The sequence below is a fragment of the Lissotriton vulgaris genome, unplaced genomic scaffold (assembly GCF_964263255.1).
Source record: "Lissotriton vulgaris unplaced genomic scaffold, aLisVul1.2 SCAFFOLD_562, whole genome shotgun sequence".
In the NCBI taxonomy this organism is placed as follows: Eukaryota; Metazoa; Chordata; class Amphibia; order Caudata; family Salamandridae; genus Lissotriton; species Lissotriton vulgaris.
The window spans coordinates 427,817-445,260 of NW_028250739.1; the positions used below are offsets into that span (position 1 = coordinate 427,817).

Here is a 17,444-nt window from a genome sequence, read left to right on the forward strand (position 1 = left end):
AAAATCAGTGACACTCGGTTTCAAACGAGTCAGCTGATTTTCCTCCGGTAGTGTACTGTCAGTTACAGTCAGTTTAAACCGAATTCCGGACAGCCTAGTTATACTATTCATGCTCATTTCATACATGACAAGTTGTACGTAAAGCATGTTTGTTTCTTCATGCAACTCAGTGCTTATGGTATATGGTTGGGAAACTATGCATTTATCGCACTAAAAATCAAAACCTATAGCGATAAATTTGAATGCCTGTCACCTGGCGCTGCAGGTCATGTTTGTAATTGTGGACACTATAATCATCTTGTGAATGGAGACAAAAGACAACAGCGGAGAGTTGCACACAAAAGTGCACACACACAGATGTTAATGGAAAGCTGTGGGTGCATATAAAGGAGGCAACATAAAAAGTGCCATCCCCATTTGATATTTGTCTTATTTCTGAAGTCAAGTTATAAGACATGTATTTAAATCAATAACTATAGCGATGAAATAGAGTGCCTGTCACCTGGCGCTGCAGGTCATGTTTGTAATTGTGGACACTATTATCTTGCCAATGGAGACACAAGACAACAGCGGAGAGTTGAACACAAAAATGCACACATACACACTTTTTTGACCACTCTCCCCATCCGTTTTAACCATACCCCCAATCTTCTTTGACATCTCCCTTCACTCTCCTGTTTCCTTCTTTTCCAATTCTCTTGACAACTTTCTCTTTCTATCCCTCTTAAAGTTTAACTAGCCTCCACTCCCCTCCCCTCCTCCCCCTTCCTTTCCCCTCCTCCCAGCCCTTCCTGCCGAATCCCCTTGTCCTGTCCTTTCCATCCCTCTCCCAGTGCCCTCCAACCTCTCCTCTCTAAGTCTATCTATTTCCTATACCCACCCCTCTTTCTCCACACCCTCCATGCTTGTTGTCCTAGCATCTTCCACTTTAGACTACTTCCGATCTCTGAAGCTATTATTTTTACCCCAGATGCATTCTGGATGTTGTAGTCAGAGCAGAGAGCCTATCCTCACACCGAGGGTTGAGGAAGGGCCCCCAAACTATTGCATGTGTTTCCGTTTGGAATGAAGTGTATGCTTGTTTTTTGTTTTTTTTCGCTGTCTCTCTCGTTTTTCTCGCCATCTGCCTCCTATTTCTCATCTTTTCTATCATCGTCGTCGTCTTTCTTCCTGTCTCCATATCCCCCTTTCTCTTGTTTTCTTCATTTTTTTCTGTTTCATGTTAGCGCATGCATTATGGCTTCGTTCTTGGTCAAGTACTTACTGTAACAATTTTGCGTTACTTCACAAAAGTTATTTACAAAAGTTTAAGCTATGGCTATTATAAATTACAATAACTTTGATTTAAGTATTAATTATTTAAAAAAACAAGCATTTGCAATGCAATAGGTCTCGCATTAGGAACGTTTGAGCTATTGGTATTGTAAATGACACATTTTTTATTTAGGTTTTGTTTTTGTAAATAGCGAATATAATAGCTTTGAAATTTACAATGCCAATAGTTATAACTTTCGCAAATGTGACACCTATAGCATTTGTAATGCAATGTGTTGTATTTACGTGAGTTACATGTATTGATACTACAAATAACAATGGCTTTTAATTTTTTTCCAATAATTAATACTTAAATAAAAGTTATTGTAATTTATAATGGCAATAGCTTAAAGTTTTGTAAATAACTTTTGTGAAGATTATGTTCAGTGATTTTATTGTGACAAAAATCCATGAACAGAAGTGAAATATTAACATCTTTTATTACATTTCTAATAAAGCTTGAAACATTGAGAGAACATGTTTGAACCAAGTGTTGTTGAATGGTTGCACAGATTGATGCTGTGGTGGCGCTGAGTGGTGTTGTGATGGCGAACAAGTGATGCTGTGGCGTTCAGTGATGCTGTGGTAGCGCATAATGATGCTGTGGTGCCCCTGAGTGATGCTGTATGCTATGCTATGTTTTGTTTTGCTATCCTATGTTTTGTTTTGTTATGCTATGCTATGTTTGCTATCCTATGCTTGGATTTGTTATGCGATGCTGTGTTTTGTTATGCTATGTTTTGATTATGCTATGATATAATTTTGTTATGCTATGCTTTGTTTTGTGTTCTATTATGCTATGCTTTGTTTTGCTATGCTATGTTTGAGGGGTGTGAGGGTGAGGGTGAGGGTGTGTGTGTGAGGGGGTGTGTGGGTGAGGGGGTGTGAGGGTGAGTGTGTGGGTGAGGGTGAGAGGGTGGGTGAGGAAGCGAGAGGCATAGATTAAATATGGCGCTATGGTAGGGAGGCTGAGGGGGAGAGGGAGGTAAGAAAATGGACAGAGCGAGGGATGTCATTCATAGCACAATCTGACGAGAACGTTGGAATTGCGTCACTTGCGACTGGTGCACATCTAGCTTGGGTCATAAGGGTCACCGAGGTAGAGCCCACTGCCTCGGGCTGGGGGACGAGACGGGCGCAGCGCCTCTGGCAAGCTTTGTTGGTATGTGCTGAAGAGTAAGTTCAGACTGTGGGCGCTGCTTGATGCACAACCCGAGCAATACAGTACTCCCTCGGTTCTTAACCTTTTGACTTATGTTGTCCCCCGACCCCCTTCCCGAATCACTACTGTAAGCCAAAGAGAATAACATTTTGTGAGGTGCACACTGGGGCGTTCCAGACTTTTAAATCTGTTGTGTTGCAAAACAGAGTAAACAGGTAAACAAATTATGTGAATAAAAAAAGGAATATTTATTTTATTCATGTATTTAGATAGCACTATGAAGGACATGGAAAAAGAAGCAAAAGTGAGCAAATCTTTTTTTCCTGAGTTCATATACTCAACGGTCAACGGACGCACCTAAAAGTATAATTTATTTAATCTAGCATTCATAGGTTCAGAAGCCGATTGATTGTAAATGATATGCTCAAAATGACGATCCGTTCGTATATGCTAAAACTCTAACACTGCCCACGTCTCCCAAGGAAGAGGGCCGTCTTACCTTTTCTCAATTTGCAGTTTTTATTCATCAGAAAAAAATCTTCATTTTTTGCACTGACCAAAAACGTATTGAATATATTTCAGTCTCCAACGGAGTAACACCGGTTGGAACCATATGTTCTCTAATGATTTTTACAGCTTGTGATTAACCATATGGTATACATCCGTGAATGCATTTGAGTTCTGAACACTATTTAAGGTAGTTGTCGGGTTTGTATACCAACTTCACTTAAATATCTGTGTTTTTCAATCACTGAAGCCTTTGATCTCTCCTTTATTTTAAACTTTAAATTCACTCTCTTTCGATTTATCGAACTCAATGTGTAAAGGCGGCTGCCGTACCACGTGCAGAGTGCCGGATTCATAAATCGGTCTAAGCGGACTAGGGGTTGCCCTGCCTCTGCGATTTTTTTCTCCTTTTTCTTTACCATCCAATGTGAAAACAAGCCATTAGTCACTTGAACTGTTGTCCAGTGCGATATTTCCTTGACTGCCTGAAGAATATCCTTGTTTGTGACAGTGTAATATGATCAAGGATCGAGGTCTCCCTCTTGAACCATGTAGTCGAGCTCAAGACCGTTGCCCCAATAATTGGTTAGCTTATTTCTTGTGTAAAGGGTCTTGAAGGTAATAATCCTGTATGAAATCCCATCCGGGAGGTCCAGAGTTTGGAACATGCCATTGAAACACTTATAGAAACAAGGTTAGGAACAAAGACGGGGAGGGCAGACAGAGTCGAGGGCATGACTCACTGTATGAGGAGGAAGAGAAACCGAAACCGCGGTTGGAGCGCAGGGGAAGCCGTCGCCGTGCGTGTGCACGTTGGCTGTCCCTGCGCAAGCTGTGATGAGAAGACACGCTGAGCCTGCTGCCGCCGAGTGATCCGCTGCGGAGGGAGAGGGACATGCAAGAAGAGCCCGGTGAGTGAGGGGGGGGGCGGGGATGTGTATGTAAGCGCGCGGCGGCGGAGGGGGCAGGGGTTCTGTATGTATGTGTGTGTGCACGACGGCAGCGGGGGGGGTAGGTTCTGTGTGTGTGTGCGTGTGTGTATGCGCGGCATCAAGGGGGATCTCTGTGTGCGTGTGTGTATGCGCGGCAGCGGGGGGGTTCTCTATGTGTATGTGCATGCGCAGCGGGGGGTTCTCTATGTGTGTGTGTGTGTGCGTGTGCGTATATGCCCGGCGGCGGGGGGGGGGGTTCTGTGTGTGTGTCTGCTAACAAGGAGACAGGAAGCACGAGCGACCTAATCCGTTTATGCGCGCGTGCACATCTCTTGTCTCCTATCTCCCTTGGCTGCTTGTAAGCAGAAATGATTACAATAGAGTCTCGCAGCGCCGATCGCTTCGCGATCGGTTCGCAGTGCGAGACCTAATTAAAAACCATTGTTATTTGTAATAGCAATACATCTATGTCACGTAAATACGACACATATTGCATTAGAAATGCTATAGGTGTCACATTTGCGAAAGTTAAAACTATTGGCATTGTAAATGACAAAGCTATTAATTTAGCTATTTTCAAAACCAACTCCGAAAAAAAAATGTAATTTACAATACCAATAGTTCAAAATGTCCTAATGCGCGAGCTATTGCATTGCAAATGCTTGTTTATCAAGAGGACTATAGTAAACCAGATGGCCCCGAATATTCTATCATAACAGAGTATCTGCGGGGGAGCATCTTACCTCAGCTTGATTCACATCAGAAATCCACACTTTCAAGGGGCCCTCGTCTTCTCGGAGATCAGATCTGCTATCAGTGCTCTGTCCTGAGGGAAAGCTGCAGTGGAGGACACAATTGCCCTGAAATTTGTAAAGTATTCAGGGAAATTTTTGTACCAGAAGTTTAAATATATGGAGGGCGGAGGTGATGCCCCTGTATGCTGAGGGGTGACAAATGTGTTAGTGTTTCTTAAAAAGGATAAAGCACCCGGGAAAGAGGCTCATATCGACCCATATTTTGGATCAACGCAAATGTATTTTCTAAAATACTGGCAACACGCCTGGCTCCTCTCTTGCATGACCTGGTATCAGAGAAACAGCATGGATTTGTCCCGATCAGGGATAGTTTGACAAATGTGTCTATAAATGGACATCATTGCAACTAAACAATTCAGTGTTTCCATTCCTAGATGGATTAGAACCCAACTATGCCTAACACTAGGCCTGGGCAGAGTCGCAGAGTTCCGCGTAGTGACAAAAAAACTCTGCGGAGTTCCGCAAGTGCCGGAGTGCAGCAGGAACTCCCATTCGTGCGGACTCTCCTGCCGCTCGTGTAGAATTCTACAAGAGCGGCAGGTTGCATTCGTCAACTTACCGATAGTGAATGCGAGTGAGGAAAAACGCAGCTTCACTACCCTAGCACTGTGGAGAGCATAGTGCAGAAAACTCTGCAAACGGAGGGGAAGACACCACCTAGGCCTACCTAAATCCAGCTTTATGACAACAACAAAAGAAGACTTTAACAGGTCCTTGTTTTGTGAGGATGGTGGACTAAAGGAAAACATGCTGTGTCACAGATTTCTAAATTACTGGATATATTTGTTGGCCTTAAATACACACCTGTCTTGATATTGTGGCACAAAGTGTGAAGTTGCAAACAGTAAATCAGTCAGGCATTCTTAATATGGTCCTCAGCTACTAGCAGGTATCAAGAGCGCATAGAGACAAATCAGTGCGGAGTGCCGGAGTATGGGAGCATGAACATGAGTTTTTTTTTTTATATCTGAGGTGCGTTTACACTTTCTTTCCCAAGCAGTTATTGGCTTGGCCAAACACCAAAACAGACAAAAACTACTGACACACACTGAGCACAGTTTTTTATTGATTACTTTCACAAAATCCTATCAATAAACACATGATTGAGGAGTAGTACTGGAGAAAGGGCCTGTACAATCATTTGTTATGAGCATGATTATGGTAGGGGGAGTCACTTCTTCTGAAATTACATCCAGTCAAGCTGCACGTGCAGCCATTACAGGTAAACTGTTTACACTCAAAGCTACGCATTGAGCTTCCCCCTCAGAAGATGGTGTTTGGGACACTGGTTCAAAGCGTGTAAGGTATATGACGAAAGCAGCAGAGCTTTTCTCTGACTTTTATTTTGCAGGGAGCTCAACAAACCTAGCATACAAGTATGCGAATATGTTGTGATGAGCCACTTTTTTATAACCAAAGTGAAAAAGGTAAAATTGGCCGTAGGCCCAAAAGTATTATGGTTTCCATGTTCACAGACTGCAGATAACCAATCACAGTTCTAATCCAGGATACATATAGGAATCTGACAAGTCATGCGTGCAGCCGTTGGTCCTTTCAGGCTATTCTGCCCGTCAATTAATTCTCTTTTTTTAGCGAGGAAGAAGGGTCTATCATTGTGTTTAAATTGCAGGCTTCTTTTGGACAGCCGATGCTAGGCAAGTGTTTGATGAGACAAGGCATAGACAACTAAAAGAGAATCAGTTTATCAGTAGCTGGGATGCGTGGCAGAGTAGATTTCCATGATCACAGCCACAGCCCATCTACAAAAGTGCGTGAAACAACTATCAGAGTCCCATCCAAGCAATAGATGCCGTCCAGCTAGTCATGAAAAGGAGATCCAGCGAATCCAGCAAACTGAGTGCAGGAGCTCCGCAACCCAAACGGCACTGGTAAACTAGGACTGCTTGTGGAGGCTCACAGCCGGCGAGTTCTCTGGCAGTCTGACAGTAGCTGAACAGCCGTAAAGGTCTTTGGTTTGTCCTGAAAAGTGCAAATTTAGTGCAGCTCTTCTCCATTGCCTCGCCCTGGCATTTTTTTTAAAGTGCAAACAAGCAAAACTGAACCAGTCTAATGTAGCACTCCTCTCAGTTGGCCTCATAAGATGAGAGCAAGGCAGCGTCTACAGGCTCCATACAAGAAGGACATGTGAAGGAGCGCATCAGCCAGTCATCGATACATTCCATGTGGTAGATATGCATACAGGGCAGGAACCGGATCGGATCACCATAAACAAAATCCAACATGCAGATCACGCACCTAAGAAAGGGAAACAATATAGGTTTAGTCACTGCCTGGTTAATAATTTGTTTTTACCCTTCCCATCTAACATGCTGCTTCCTATATGAGCGACTTAAGCTGTTTTTTTTTCTGGTAGAATGTGAAACCTACAAAAAACACCCATTCCCAAAACATCTGCCATACATATAATTTCCCTTCAAAAACAACAGAAGACACCTATACCATCTGTTGTGTAGTTGTCTTTTTATTTTCTTTGACTGGAATCAGACTAGTAAATTAACCCGCCCTATCAATGAAAAATCTTTCTGGTTAGAGTTAGGAATTTAATATGGATGGTTTTTAAAGAAATATTTTAGTATGAAAGATAGCCTGTGCACATTTATGAATCCATTTTTTTTGCATTCATTGTTTCAATATTAATATACTATTTTGCACAACTCATCATAGGAGACTATTGGGAATAAGGTGCAGCGCTTCAATGATATAAGCGTTTGAGTGTTTCCAGACAAAATACCTGCGATTCACTAGTTTACATATGTGAACATTTAGGACAGGCAAAAGCAATTGCTATCAAACAGACAAATCAGCAAACAAGAGTCACCGTAAACTTGATTTTGTAACCTGGAAATTAGAGCATTTTTTTTCTAGAAAGATCCAATTTAGCCACCTCTAAAATCAATAACAGCCAACGCGATTTTTTCACAAAACTTCAACAGCGTGATAAGTGGGACCCCACCAACAGAAAGTGTTTCTTTAAAGTAATATGTATTCATTCTATATTTTATGTGGTAAGTTCACTCACACTAGGTTAAACTTTTGCTACTATACAGTTGCCATTATGCCCGATTCGTGCAAGGGTTATTGTGTGCCAGAACAGGCTCAGCTGACTGCAAATAAGATGCGATATAAGAATGCAACTTTGTTCAGCTGTTTTGAAGATAGCTTAACCAGATTAGAGATAGTACCAACAGCAACACAACCAACTCAACTCTGAAGCCAATATGCACAAAAGGCTTGCTCTACCTGCTTAAGTTGACAATGAGAAACTACAAATATCTGCTAAGCATCTTATTGAGAGTCTGGTGGTCCACGCTTGTGAAATGAAGGGGGCCAGGCGCACCACCACCTCCCCGTGGATATGTGGATAAATAGGCATGGGGGGGTAAGAAAGACTCCCACCCGCCCACCCCCACACACAGCTCGGGGACCGCCACTTACCCGGGGCTATGTTTAGAATAATGTGGTGGGGGGTGGCTCAAGCCCCTCCCTCCCCCCCAGACCCAGGTGCCATGGCTGGAGCAATGCTCCCGCCATCCCATAGCAAACAAGTGTTCCACTTTGAACAAGTCACTTGTTCAAAGTGAAGCACTTTGCTTTCACTCTGCAGAGTGGCTGTGAAAGGGGGCGTTGCCTGTTATCTGAAGTAATGGGAGGGGTAGTGGGGGCCAACTACCCCACCTGTTACCTCCAGTAGGTCCTACACAAGCAGGATTGATGAGAAGTTGTCAGAGGCCATACCCTCTTTCTCCATCACTCTGCAAATGTGCCTCATGGCACACTAATAATATGGGGGATTAAAGTCCCCTTGGCTCCAATGGGACCTTGAGGGCCAAGAAGCCCTCCTGGTACACCCTGCGCTTTGGAATTCCTGCGAACTAGTCAGAGGCACAGCGCCCTTTCTCCATCCCTCTGCAAACCGTGACTCCTAGTTAAAAATCTTTATTAATTCAATAAAAAAACGAAGGTTATAGGGACGTTATAGTTAGGAATTAGAATTTAAAAAAAGCTTAGAAATTAGATAGGCTGACATTTCAGCCGTCATAGTTAGCTGAACTGCTGATGATGTCACATATTACATCACTCATGAAATGGTCAGTGACATCACTGATGACATCGTTCAGTGGCTGATGTTTCTAAAAAGGTTAAGAATGGTATATATATATATATATATATATATATATATCCAAGAAGACACTGTCTTTTTCTTTCACACGACAGAGAGTCAAGGCCCAATTTTGCTTGTTAAAGTGATTTAATCGGCAACAACACCCGATTAAATCACGTTAACAAGCAAAATTGGGCCTTGACTCTCTGTCGTGTGAAAGAAAAAGACAGTGTCTTCTTGGATCTAAAGGGGTAAAACGAAACCCCGTCGAGGCCCGCCATTGTCAAAGAGGCGCAGGCAGAACTTCGTCATGATTTTAAAATATATATATATATATATTTATATTTATTGTTAGAAGGTGGTTCTGACACTATAGGCCGCCCGGATTTTTCACTTTTTGAGCACCTAATTGTTGAGCTTTTACTGTGGGGGAGCCTCATAATCTGGGACTCACCCACAGTGAACTCATAATGAAGCAGACTGCATGGAGATTTTACTGGTGTCCCCCTGGCTTGACTAGGCCGCTGCGCAGCAGCTGGAGAATGGGGCACCGTGCTGGTTACATGCAGACAGGTGTACATGCGTGTGCACACGTGTAGGGGCTGTGCAGGGGAGATTCCTAGCGTGCGCAGTCCAGGAGCAGCTACAGAGTGAATGGCGTGGCCGGCTTATGCAGGATTGGGTGGTGCCATGGAATAGGCTTTATACACTGGAAAGGAACATGCCAGAGGAAGTCAGTGTGTCTTACTGTGTTTTACTTCATTATTTCCCTATGGGGATGTGGAGCCCATGGCTAAAATTACTTCCACAAAGCCTACAGATTCCAGACACACACTAATGTACAGTGTAGCAGATGTGAAAATGAGTATTCTGCCAAGTCCAAAGTCATATTTGTACTGCTTTTGGGTCGTCCTGAAATGTCATATTTTTCTGAGTCCCTGGCAGGGGTCTGGCCATGGCAGGTTGGATTAATGACCTTTCCTCCCAGAGCGAAGATCTTCCCTCCAAGGAGAAAAGATAGGTGGAGCTAAAAGCCCATCCATCAACTGCTGTTGCTGGGTGCCAGGCACCAGGTTGCCTCATGTGAAGGCAGTGAGGGTTGAAGGAGTTGGGTTTCAGAGGCCATGTGGCCAGAGACCTGGACAACACCATGTTTGAACAACCCAGAGGCTGGACAAGAAGGAGGGAGCAGGGGCAGGGAAGTGATGTGTCGCTGTGTGATAGGACACACAGAGACTTCCTGCCAGCCCCCTACTCCACTTTTAAAAAGTACTTGCACATGAAGAGAAGCTCTCTCTGGGGTGTGGTCTGTGGAGGCGAAAGGTGCTGGAGCATGGGGCAATGGGCAGTTGGAAGGAAAACACCCCTGACTGCCCCCCAGGCCTCTAACAGTGCCAGGTGAAGAGCCCAGGGCCGGTGCGCAGAAGAAGAAGCCTTTGCGCATGGAGAAGAGAGGCGCAGGGAGCCAGTGAATACCGCTCCCTGCAGAGTGCACCCTCTTGGAGACCCGGAGAGTGGAGGAGAGTGCTCCCAGTGGCTGGGGGGGGGGAGGGGGGGGGGCGCCTCCAGGAGCAAGAAGATGCGAAAATGGGGCAGATCGGACCTCCAGGGGCTGAGATATGGCCCCCCGAAGGTGAGAGACCTTGGACCTCAACTCTCAGAGAAGACAGCATTACCTCCTAGGCTGGAACTTTTGTTCTACAGCTGGGAGGTTTATTGAGAAGTGCATCGAAGATTGAAGGGCTGAGTTGGAGATGTCTCGAGAAGGGCATCCCCTGGAGGTGAAATGGCGTAATTGCACTGACATGCATTTATTAATGTTTTTTCTTTTAGAGGAACTGATGTTGAATGTGAAGTACTGGTGTAAGGTGATGTCACAAGCAAAGTGGATTTAAGTGGCAAGACACTCCTGCTAGGGTGTCTGACGGTATTTACAACTTAATCCTGTGATCATCTGTGATGCCTTTAGGGGCTGTAATTGCAATGCATTTTTAATAATATCCAAATGTGCTGAGTACTGTCATTCTAAAGTGTGCGTAAACATGTAGTCTTGCTGCTGCGCTTAGGTGAAGACCCCAGACTGTTAGCCCTTAAGATGTAGAGGTGTATAATTTAGGGTCAGTACAAGATGCTTGGTCAGGTTTCACCAAGGCAGGTGTATCCCTGTTTAATGCTTGTTGGGGTAATGGGAGGGGGACGCCACTGGGATGGTGCCAGTGCGCAGGGCCCTCGCTCCAGGATAGGTTCAACTAATTGCATTGGGGGCAAGATGATGTGCATACATGGGAGTGGTGGTACTAGACCCCACCCCCCCTGCGGGAGGGGTGGAGATGTTATGCAATGTCACAAAGTAATTCCAACAGCTTATGTATATTTGTAAATTGGTGTATAGTATTGAGTGGTGTGTGTGTTTAATAAATGTACTCTTACTTTTATAAAGCAAAGTACAGACTGGACAATCCATTATTGAGTGTTATTTTTGCGCACCTGCAAATGGCGATTACTAGCCCACACCACCTCCCTTGAGTAAGCCTCAGACTGCTCTGCAACGCTACCCTCTGAGAGTCAGGCGCTGCCCTAGGGTGTTTGGTTCCCAGTGAAGGACAAATGTGTCATGTTATTTGTGCAGGCCTCACAGATGCTGCCTCGTTTTCCAACATATATATATATATATATATGCTAAGGTGTATTGAAGAATGAATGGGTGTATGGATGATTCAGTGAGTGCGTGATTGACTGAGTGACTATACGTGTCTCAGTGAATGTATGGGTGAGTGACTAATCTGGCTTCATGGGTTGGCGAGTAGCTACATGAGTGTCTATATGGGTTTTGATTGGTTGTCCGAGTACCTGTATTGGTGCCTGAGTGTCTGTGTGTGGTGTGAGACTCCCTGCATGGATGTATGAGAGGGTGATTCACTGGGTGCGTCTGGGAGGGTCTGTGTATGGGTGAGTGAGTGTGCGTATGGCTGTGTCGGTGAGTTGATGGATGTCTCAGTGGTATATGGGGCAGTAACTGCATATGTGAAAGGCAGGATAGTTGAGTGCTCGCGTATATAATTGACTGTATGTGCTTGTGTTATTGATTGTATAAGAGAGTATGTATTCGTATCTGTATGAATAAGCAAGGCAGTGTGTGTATAACTGTATAGATGAGTAAATAGAATTGTTATTGACTCTTTCAGTGAGTGACTAGGTGTGTGATTAACTATGGGTGAGTGGCGGTGTGTGAGTGTCTGTATGGGTGAATGAGTGGATATATCAGTGGCTGTATTGGTGAGTGGCTGTATGGGTGGGTGAGTATGTAAGTATTGGTGTGTCTATGGTTTACAGAATGGTAGTCTAAAATTTGGAGGGCGTGTATGAAAGATTATATTGGGGTGCGAGTAGGTGCATCAGAGTTTATGTGGATGATGTCATGAGTGATGTCACTGATCATGTCATGAGTGATGTAATATGTGACGTCATCAGCAGTGCATTGCGGAGGCACGAGTTACAGTTAGCTCAGCTAACTATAACGGTTGAATTTCACATTGTTTGTGCAAGTGAAATGTCAGCCTAACAATAACGTTCCTGTAACCTTTGTTCATTTTCAGCGAATTTCTATGCTTTTTTAAAATGTTAATTCCTTACAATAACATCCTGCAACTATATATCACATTACTATTTGTGAAGGAGAGAAAATTAAAACCGTTAATCAAGTACTCAAATTACAGGCAGCTACAATGATGTGATGACACTTAAACACTTTAAAAAAGAGACAGGCTAGAGTAGTCGTTCTTAACCTTTTGACTTCTGTAGAGCCCCACTAAGTCATTACTGGAACCCAGGGACCAACAATGAATCATTATTGGAATCCGGGGTCCCCCACTGAGTCATTAGTGGAATCTGGGGACCCCGGCCTAAGCAATTTCTATGATTTGAACCATAAAACAATACACAAAAATATGGAAACAAGCATTTATCAAACAAATTCACCAGTGATTAACTATTTTCTTCAACAAATGTGAGAAAAAAAATCTACATTTTAATGGGAAGGTTAGAGATTTTCTAAATTCAATCAAGGCCACCCATATTCCACACTATATTCTGTTTGATGCACTTGCATTGCTCGCACGGATCAATCTGAGAATACTAACTTAATATTTAGCCTCCAATTTTACATTATTTTACAAACAGAATGTTTTTAAATTTTACTTCTTTATTTACATACACTTTATTCACTGGTAAATACATAATTTCCTAAAGAGTCGCCGACCCAGTCGGTGGGTGTCAAAGACTCCCAGTAGTCATGTTATGAACAGCTGCCGGAATAGAGGATTATCTGTGACACAAGGTGAAAATCACAATAAACAAGCATTTGCAATGCAATAGGTCTCGCATTAGGAAAGTGTGAGTTATTGGTATTGTAAATGACACTTTTTTTAATATGTGTTGGCTTTGAAAATATATAAATTAATAGCATTGTTATTCACAAAGCCAATAGCCTACACTTTCCTAATGCAAGTCCTATTGGCTATGGCAATGCGTGTTGGTAGCAAGCAAGGACATGCTGTTGTGGGGCTGAGTGATGATGTGGTTGGGCTGAGTGATGTGGTGGTGTCCCCAGAGTGATGTGGTGGTGTCCCCGAGTGATGTGGTGGTGTTCCTGAGTGACGTGGTGGTGTCCCCGAGTGACGTGGCGGTGTCCCCGAGTGACGTGGCGGTGTCCCCGAGTGACGTGGCGGTGTCCCCGAGTGACGTGGCAGTGTCCCCGAGTGACGTGGCAGTGTCCCCGAGTGACGTGGCAGTGTCCCCGAGTGACGTGGCAGTGTCCCCGAGTGACGTGGCGGTGTTCCTGAGTGGTGTCCCCGAGTGACGTGGTGGTGTCCCCGAGTGACGTGGTGGTGTCCCCGAGTGACGTGGTGGTGTCCCCGATTGACGTGGTGGTGTCCCCGAGTGACGTGGCGGTGTCCCCGAGTGACGTGGCGGTGTCCCCGAGTGACGTGGCGGGGTCCCCGAGTGACGTGGCGGTGTTCCTGAGTGGTGCCCCTGAGTGACGTGGCGGTGCCCCCGAGTGACGTGGCGGTGTCCCCGAGTGGCGTGGTGGTGTCCCCGAGTGGCGTGGTGGTGTCCCCGAGTGGCGTGGCGGTGTCCCCGAGTGGCGTGGCGGTGTCCCCGAGTGACGTGGCGGTGTCCCCGAGTGACGTGGCGGTGTCCCCGAGTGACGTGGCGGTGTCCCCGAGTGACGTGGCGGTGTCCCCGAGTGACGTGGCGGTGTCCCCGAGTGACGTGGCGGTGTTCCTGAGTGGTGCCCCTGAGTGACGTGGTGGTGTCCCCGAGTGACGTGGCGGTGTCCCCGAGTGACGTGGCGGTGTCCCCGGGTGATGTGGCGGTGTCCCCGAGTGACGTGGCGGTGTCCCCGAGTGGTGCCCCTGAGTGACGTGGTGGTGCCCCTGAGTGACGTGGTGGTGCCCCTGAGTGATGTGGGGGTGCCCCTGAGTGATGTGGGGGTGCCCCCGAAAGATGTGGGGGTGCCCCCGAGAGATGTGGGGGTGCCCCCGAGTGACGTGGCGGTGTCCCCGAGTGACGTGGCGTGTCCCCGAGTGACGTGGCGGTATTCCTGAGTGGTGCCCCTGAGTGACGTGGTGGTGTCCCCCGAGTGACGTGGCGGTGTTCCTGAGTGGTGCCCCTGAGTGACGTGGCGGTGTCCCCAAGTGACGTGGCGGTGTCCCCGAGTGACGTGGCGGTGTCCCCCGAGTGACGTGGCGGTGTTCCTGAGTGGTGCCCCTGAGTGACGTGGTGGTGTCCCCCGAGTGACGTGGTGGTGTCCCCCGAGTGACGTGGTGGTGTCCCCCGAGTGACGTGGTGGTGTCCCCCGAGTGACTTGCTGGTGTGCCCCGAGTGACGTGCTGGTGTCCCCCGAGTGACGTGCTGGTGTCCCCCGAGTGACGTGCTGGTGCCCCCGAGTGACGTGCTGGTGCCCCCGAGTGACGTGCTGGTGCCCCCGAGTGATGGAGGGTGGAGTTGGAGGGTGGAGTTGGAGGGAGAGTAAGGAGTAACAGAAAGATCGTGGGTGCGAGAGCGAGAAAGAGACGAGAGGAGTTTTTAGTGAGGGGCAAAAGGCCCACTGGTGAGCTTTAGCTAATGCATGGCGAGTGTAGGGCTAAAAGAACAAGATAGCGGGGAGTGCATTCCTTTCAAGTCTGATGCGGGGGCGGGGGAGCAAATGGTGAGGCACATGCACTTGCCATAATCCGCATTCCAAAGCCCTCTGGCATCAAAGGAAGGGTGGGAGGGAACGAGCTTATGGGGTGTGAGCGATAGCGAAAGAGGGGGGAGCAGGAAGTGAGGCCGAGCGTTCGCTGGTGAAAGCAGTCCAGATGCCAGCTTCGCGCTTGAATGCCTTACATGCAATGGCCATATTCTGCATTCCAAAACCCTCTTGTTAGGTTTTCCTGGAGCCCACTACATAATTTCTCGCAGAAGCAATGCACAAGCGCATTGGCTACAGCGAGACCTAAAAGTAAATGAGACAAAAAAAGATATCAGCTAATTGGGCACCTAAAGGGTAGGTGAAATTTACAGCTGCTACTTAAAGTTAATATAAAAAATAAGTAAAATAAAAAAAAAACACCTGGAACAGACTTATCAATGTAGAGTAAGGAACTATGTGTAGTTGGGTGTGAACTATGTGCACAAGCTTTGTGCAGTCACTTAAAGAGAAAGGAGTCAATGGATAAAGTAGGCTAACCCGCCACCCCATTCTGTATTCTGCTATGCAAATAATCAGACCAATGGGTAACGCATGATAACGCTCTTCTACATATGTATATCATGCATGGATTTTGGGAAAAACAATAATCTAGCACAACAGCTAATGCGGCCTCAAAGACTAGAACTTATAAATGTGGAGGTTTCATGGCAAATGCAGGCCTGGCGAGCATTGAACTTGCTTAGTGTAGTGGGCGATGTGTCCCCCACCACCGGTAACTCCGCCCCTAAAAAAAGAAAAACACCAAGTCTAATGGACGAGGAAATATATGCTTTGCAGTAAGTGAAAAATGTCGCCCGTGTCAAGATTTGCAAAGAGAAGGTTAAGGCCTGCTCTTAATATACAGCTATGTTGCAACTAAAATGCTTCTGATGCAATCGTGTGTGTATCCCTCGCATTAGTTCCCCATCGCTGATAACCATCCAGTTAAATAGTAAAGTCGCACACCATACACACACACCTCTCTCTCACATGTTTAACAATGTTTAGGTTTCCCACTCTCAACTTACTCTTTCACTTTTTTCTCTGAAGGCTCGGACCCTGGGTCATATATGCCTTTGGGAAGGTGCTGAATGAGTCCGATCCTCTGGGCGATACGAATCTGCTCCTCTTCAGTAAGCTGTGTGGCCAGGCGGCTCTGGCTCGGGGTAGGGTGATACACCGGAACCTGCTCATGCTCCTGACAAAGAAACAAAAGATAAAAAGTAATTATAAGGTGCCCGATGATTCCTTGACACCTCTCTCGCGCCCTCAATATCTGGTAGGAGTGGCGGCAGAAGGGGGGGGGGGGGAGAAACCTCTCCACGGGGATTCCATTCCACATCCCCCTGCCATATACATGGTCTTTTGGTCACCCCATTAGGCTATTCGCTACTCAGGGGACTCTTCCTTTTCTGGCCATCTACACTAACAAAGTGGAGGCAAATAGCCTGAGAAACGCTCTACCTTCCACGTAGTTCACCGGCCACTCTGTAAAGAGGAAATGGCTCCCTCGACCAGGTTTCTGTGCCTAATAAACTACTAGAGAAGCTCCAGCTGCCTTCTCCTCTATGGTTCGCTACCGCTCTTCAGGCGTTAGAGGATTTCGTGGCCCTCAAGGCGCTTTCTCTCCCTAAAGACCCTCCCTCTCCGCCGTGTCCACAAACAGGCTCTCCATTCTTGCTTCCCCAGATTCACTAGGCCGCCAGTTGAGGGGGGAGCAGCTACCCAGGCAGGCTCGCCCGTCTCCCTGTACCCTTGGACCTTCTATACCCGGTATGGGGGTGGCGGCTCTCCCGGCAGGCTGGCCCCTTCAGATTCGTTCAGCAGAGATAAGTCGTCAGCGCTCTGCGAGGACAGACAGTTCCCCATCGAGGCTCAGAGCCCCATCCGGGCCCGGTGTTTACAGTCACACCGGAAGCAGCAGGGCACCATGGGGAGTGTAGTGTACCGCCCACCGGAAGCCGCAAGGCACCATGGGAAGTGTAGTACACAGCCCACAAGAAGCAGACGGGCTCTATGGGGAATGCATTGTGTGACGTAGCGTTGTGTGAGGAGGCAACTTTTCTTTATCAAGACAGAGAGGCATCAGATTCTATTACAGGACCGGAGGCTTCAGATTATGCTTCTCTTTCGTTTACTGTAAAACTCACAGCAGTAAAGTAAGAGACTCTGTTTTAGTTAAGCTTAAGCAATTCTGTTTGTAATTAGGTCGCTTTTAGCTTTGCTTTTATCATTGTATTTTTTAAACGTTTATGTACATACCATGGATATGTATACATGCATTAATATTGGTGTTTATATAGATATGCAGTTTTATATATCTGTCTATATATGTATGTGTGTGTATATATATATA

The 17,444-nt window shown here is 46.2% G+C and overlaps 1 protein-coding gene across 1 annotated transcript; it reads right to left on the minus strand.

Moving 5' to 3' along the window:
* Positions 1 to 5,776: 5,776 nt before the first annotated feature.
* LOC147663143 (RING finger protein 11-like) lies at positions 5,777 to 17,010 on the minus strand. Its single transcript, XM_086950642.1, has 3 exons — positions 16,859 to 17,010; positions 16,117 to 16,286; positions 5,777 to 6,986 (listed from the first exon to the last, which is right to left on the minus strand). Exons 1-3 carry the CDS (start codon positions 16,955 to 16,957, stop codon positions 6,815 to 6,817), a joined length of 441 nt encoding a protein of 146 aa, XP_086806768.1. The 5' UTR covers positions 16,958 to 17,010; the 3' UTR covers positions 5,777 to 6,814.
* Between the last annotated feature and the right edge of the window lie 434 nt (positions 17,011 to 17,444).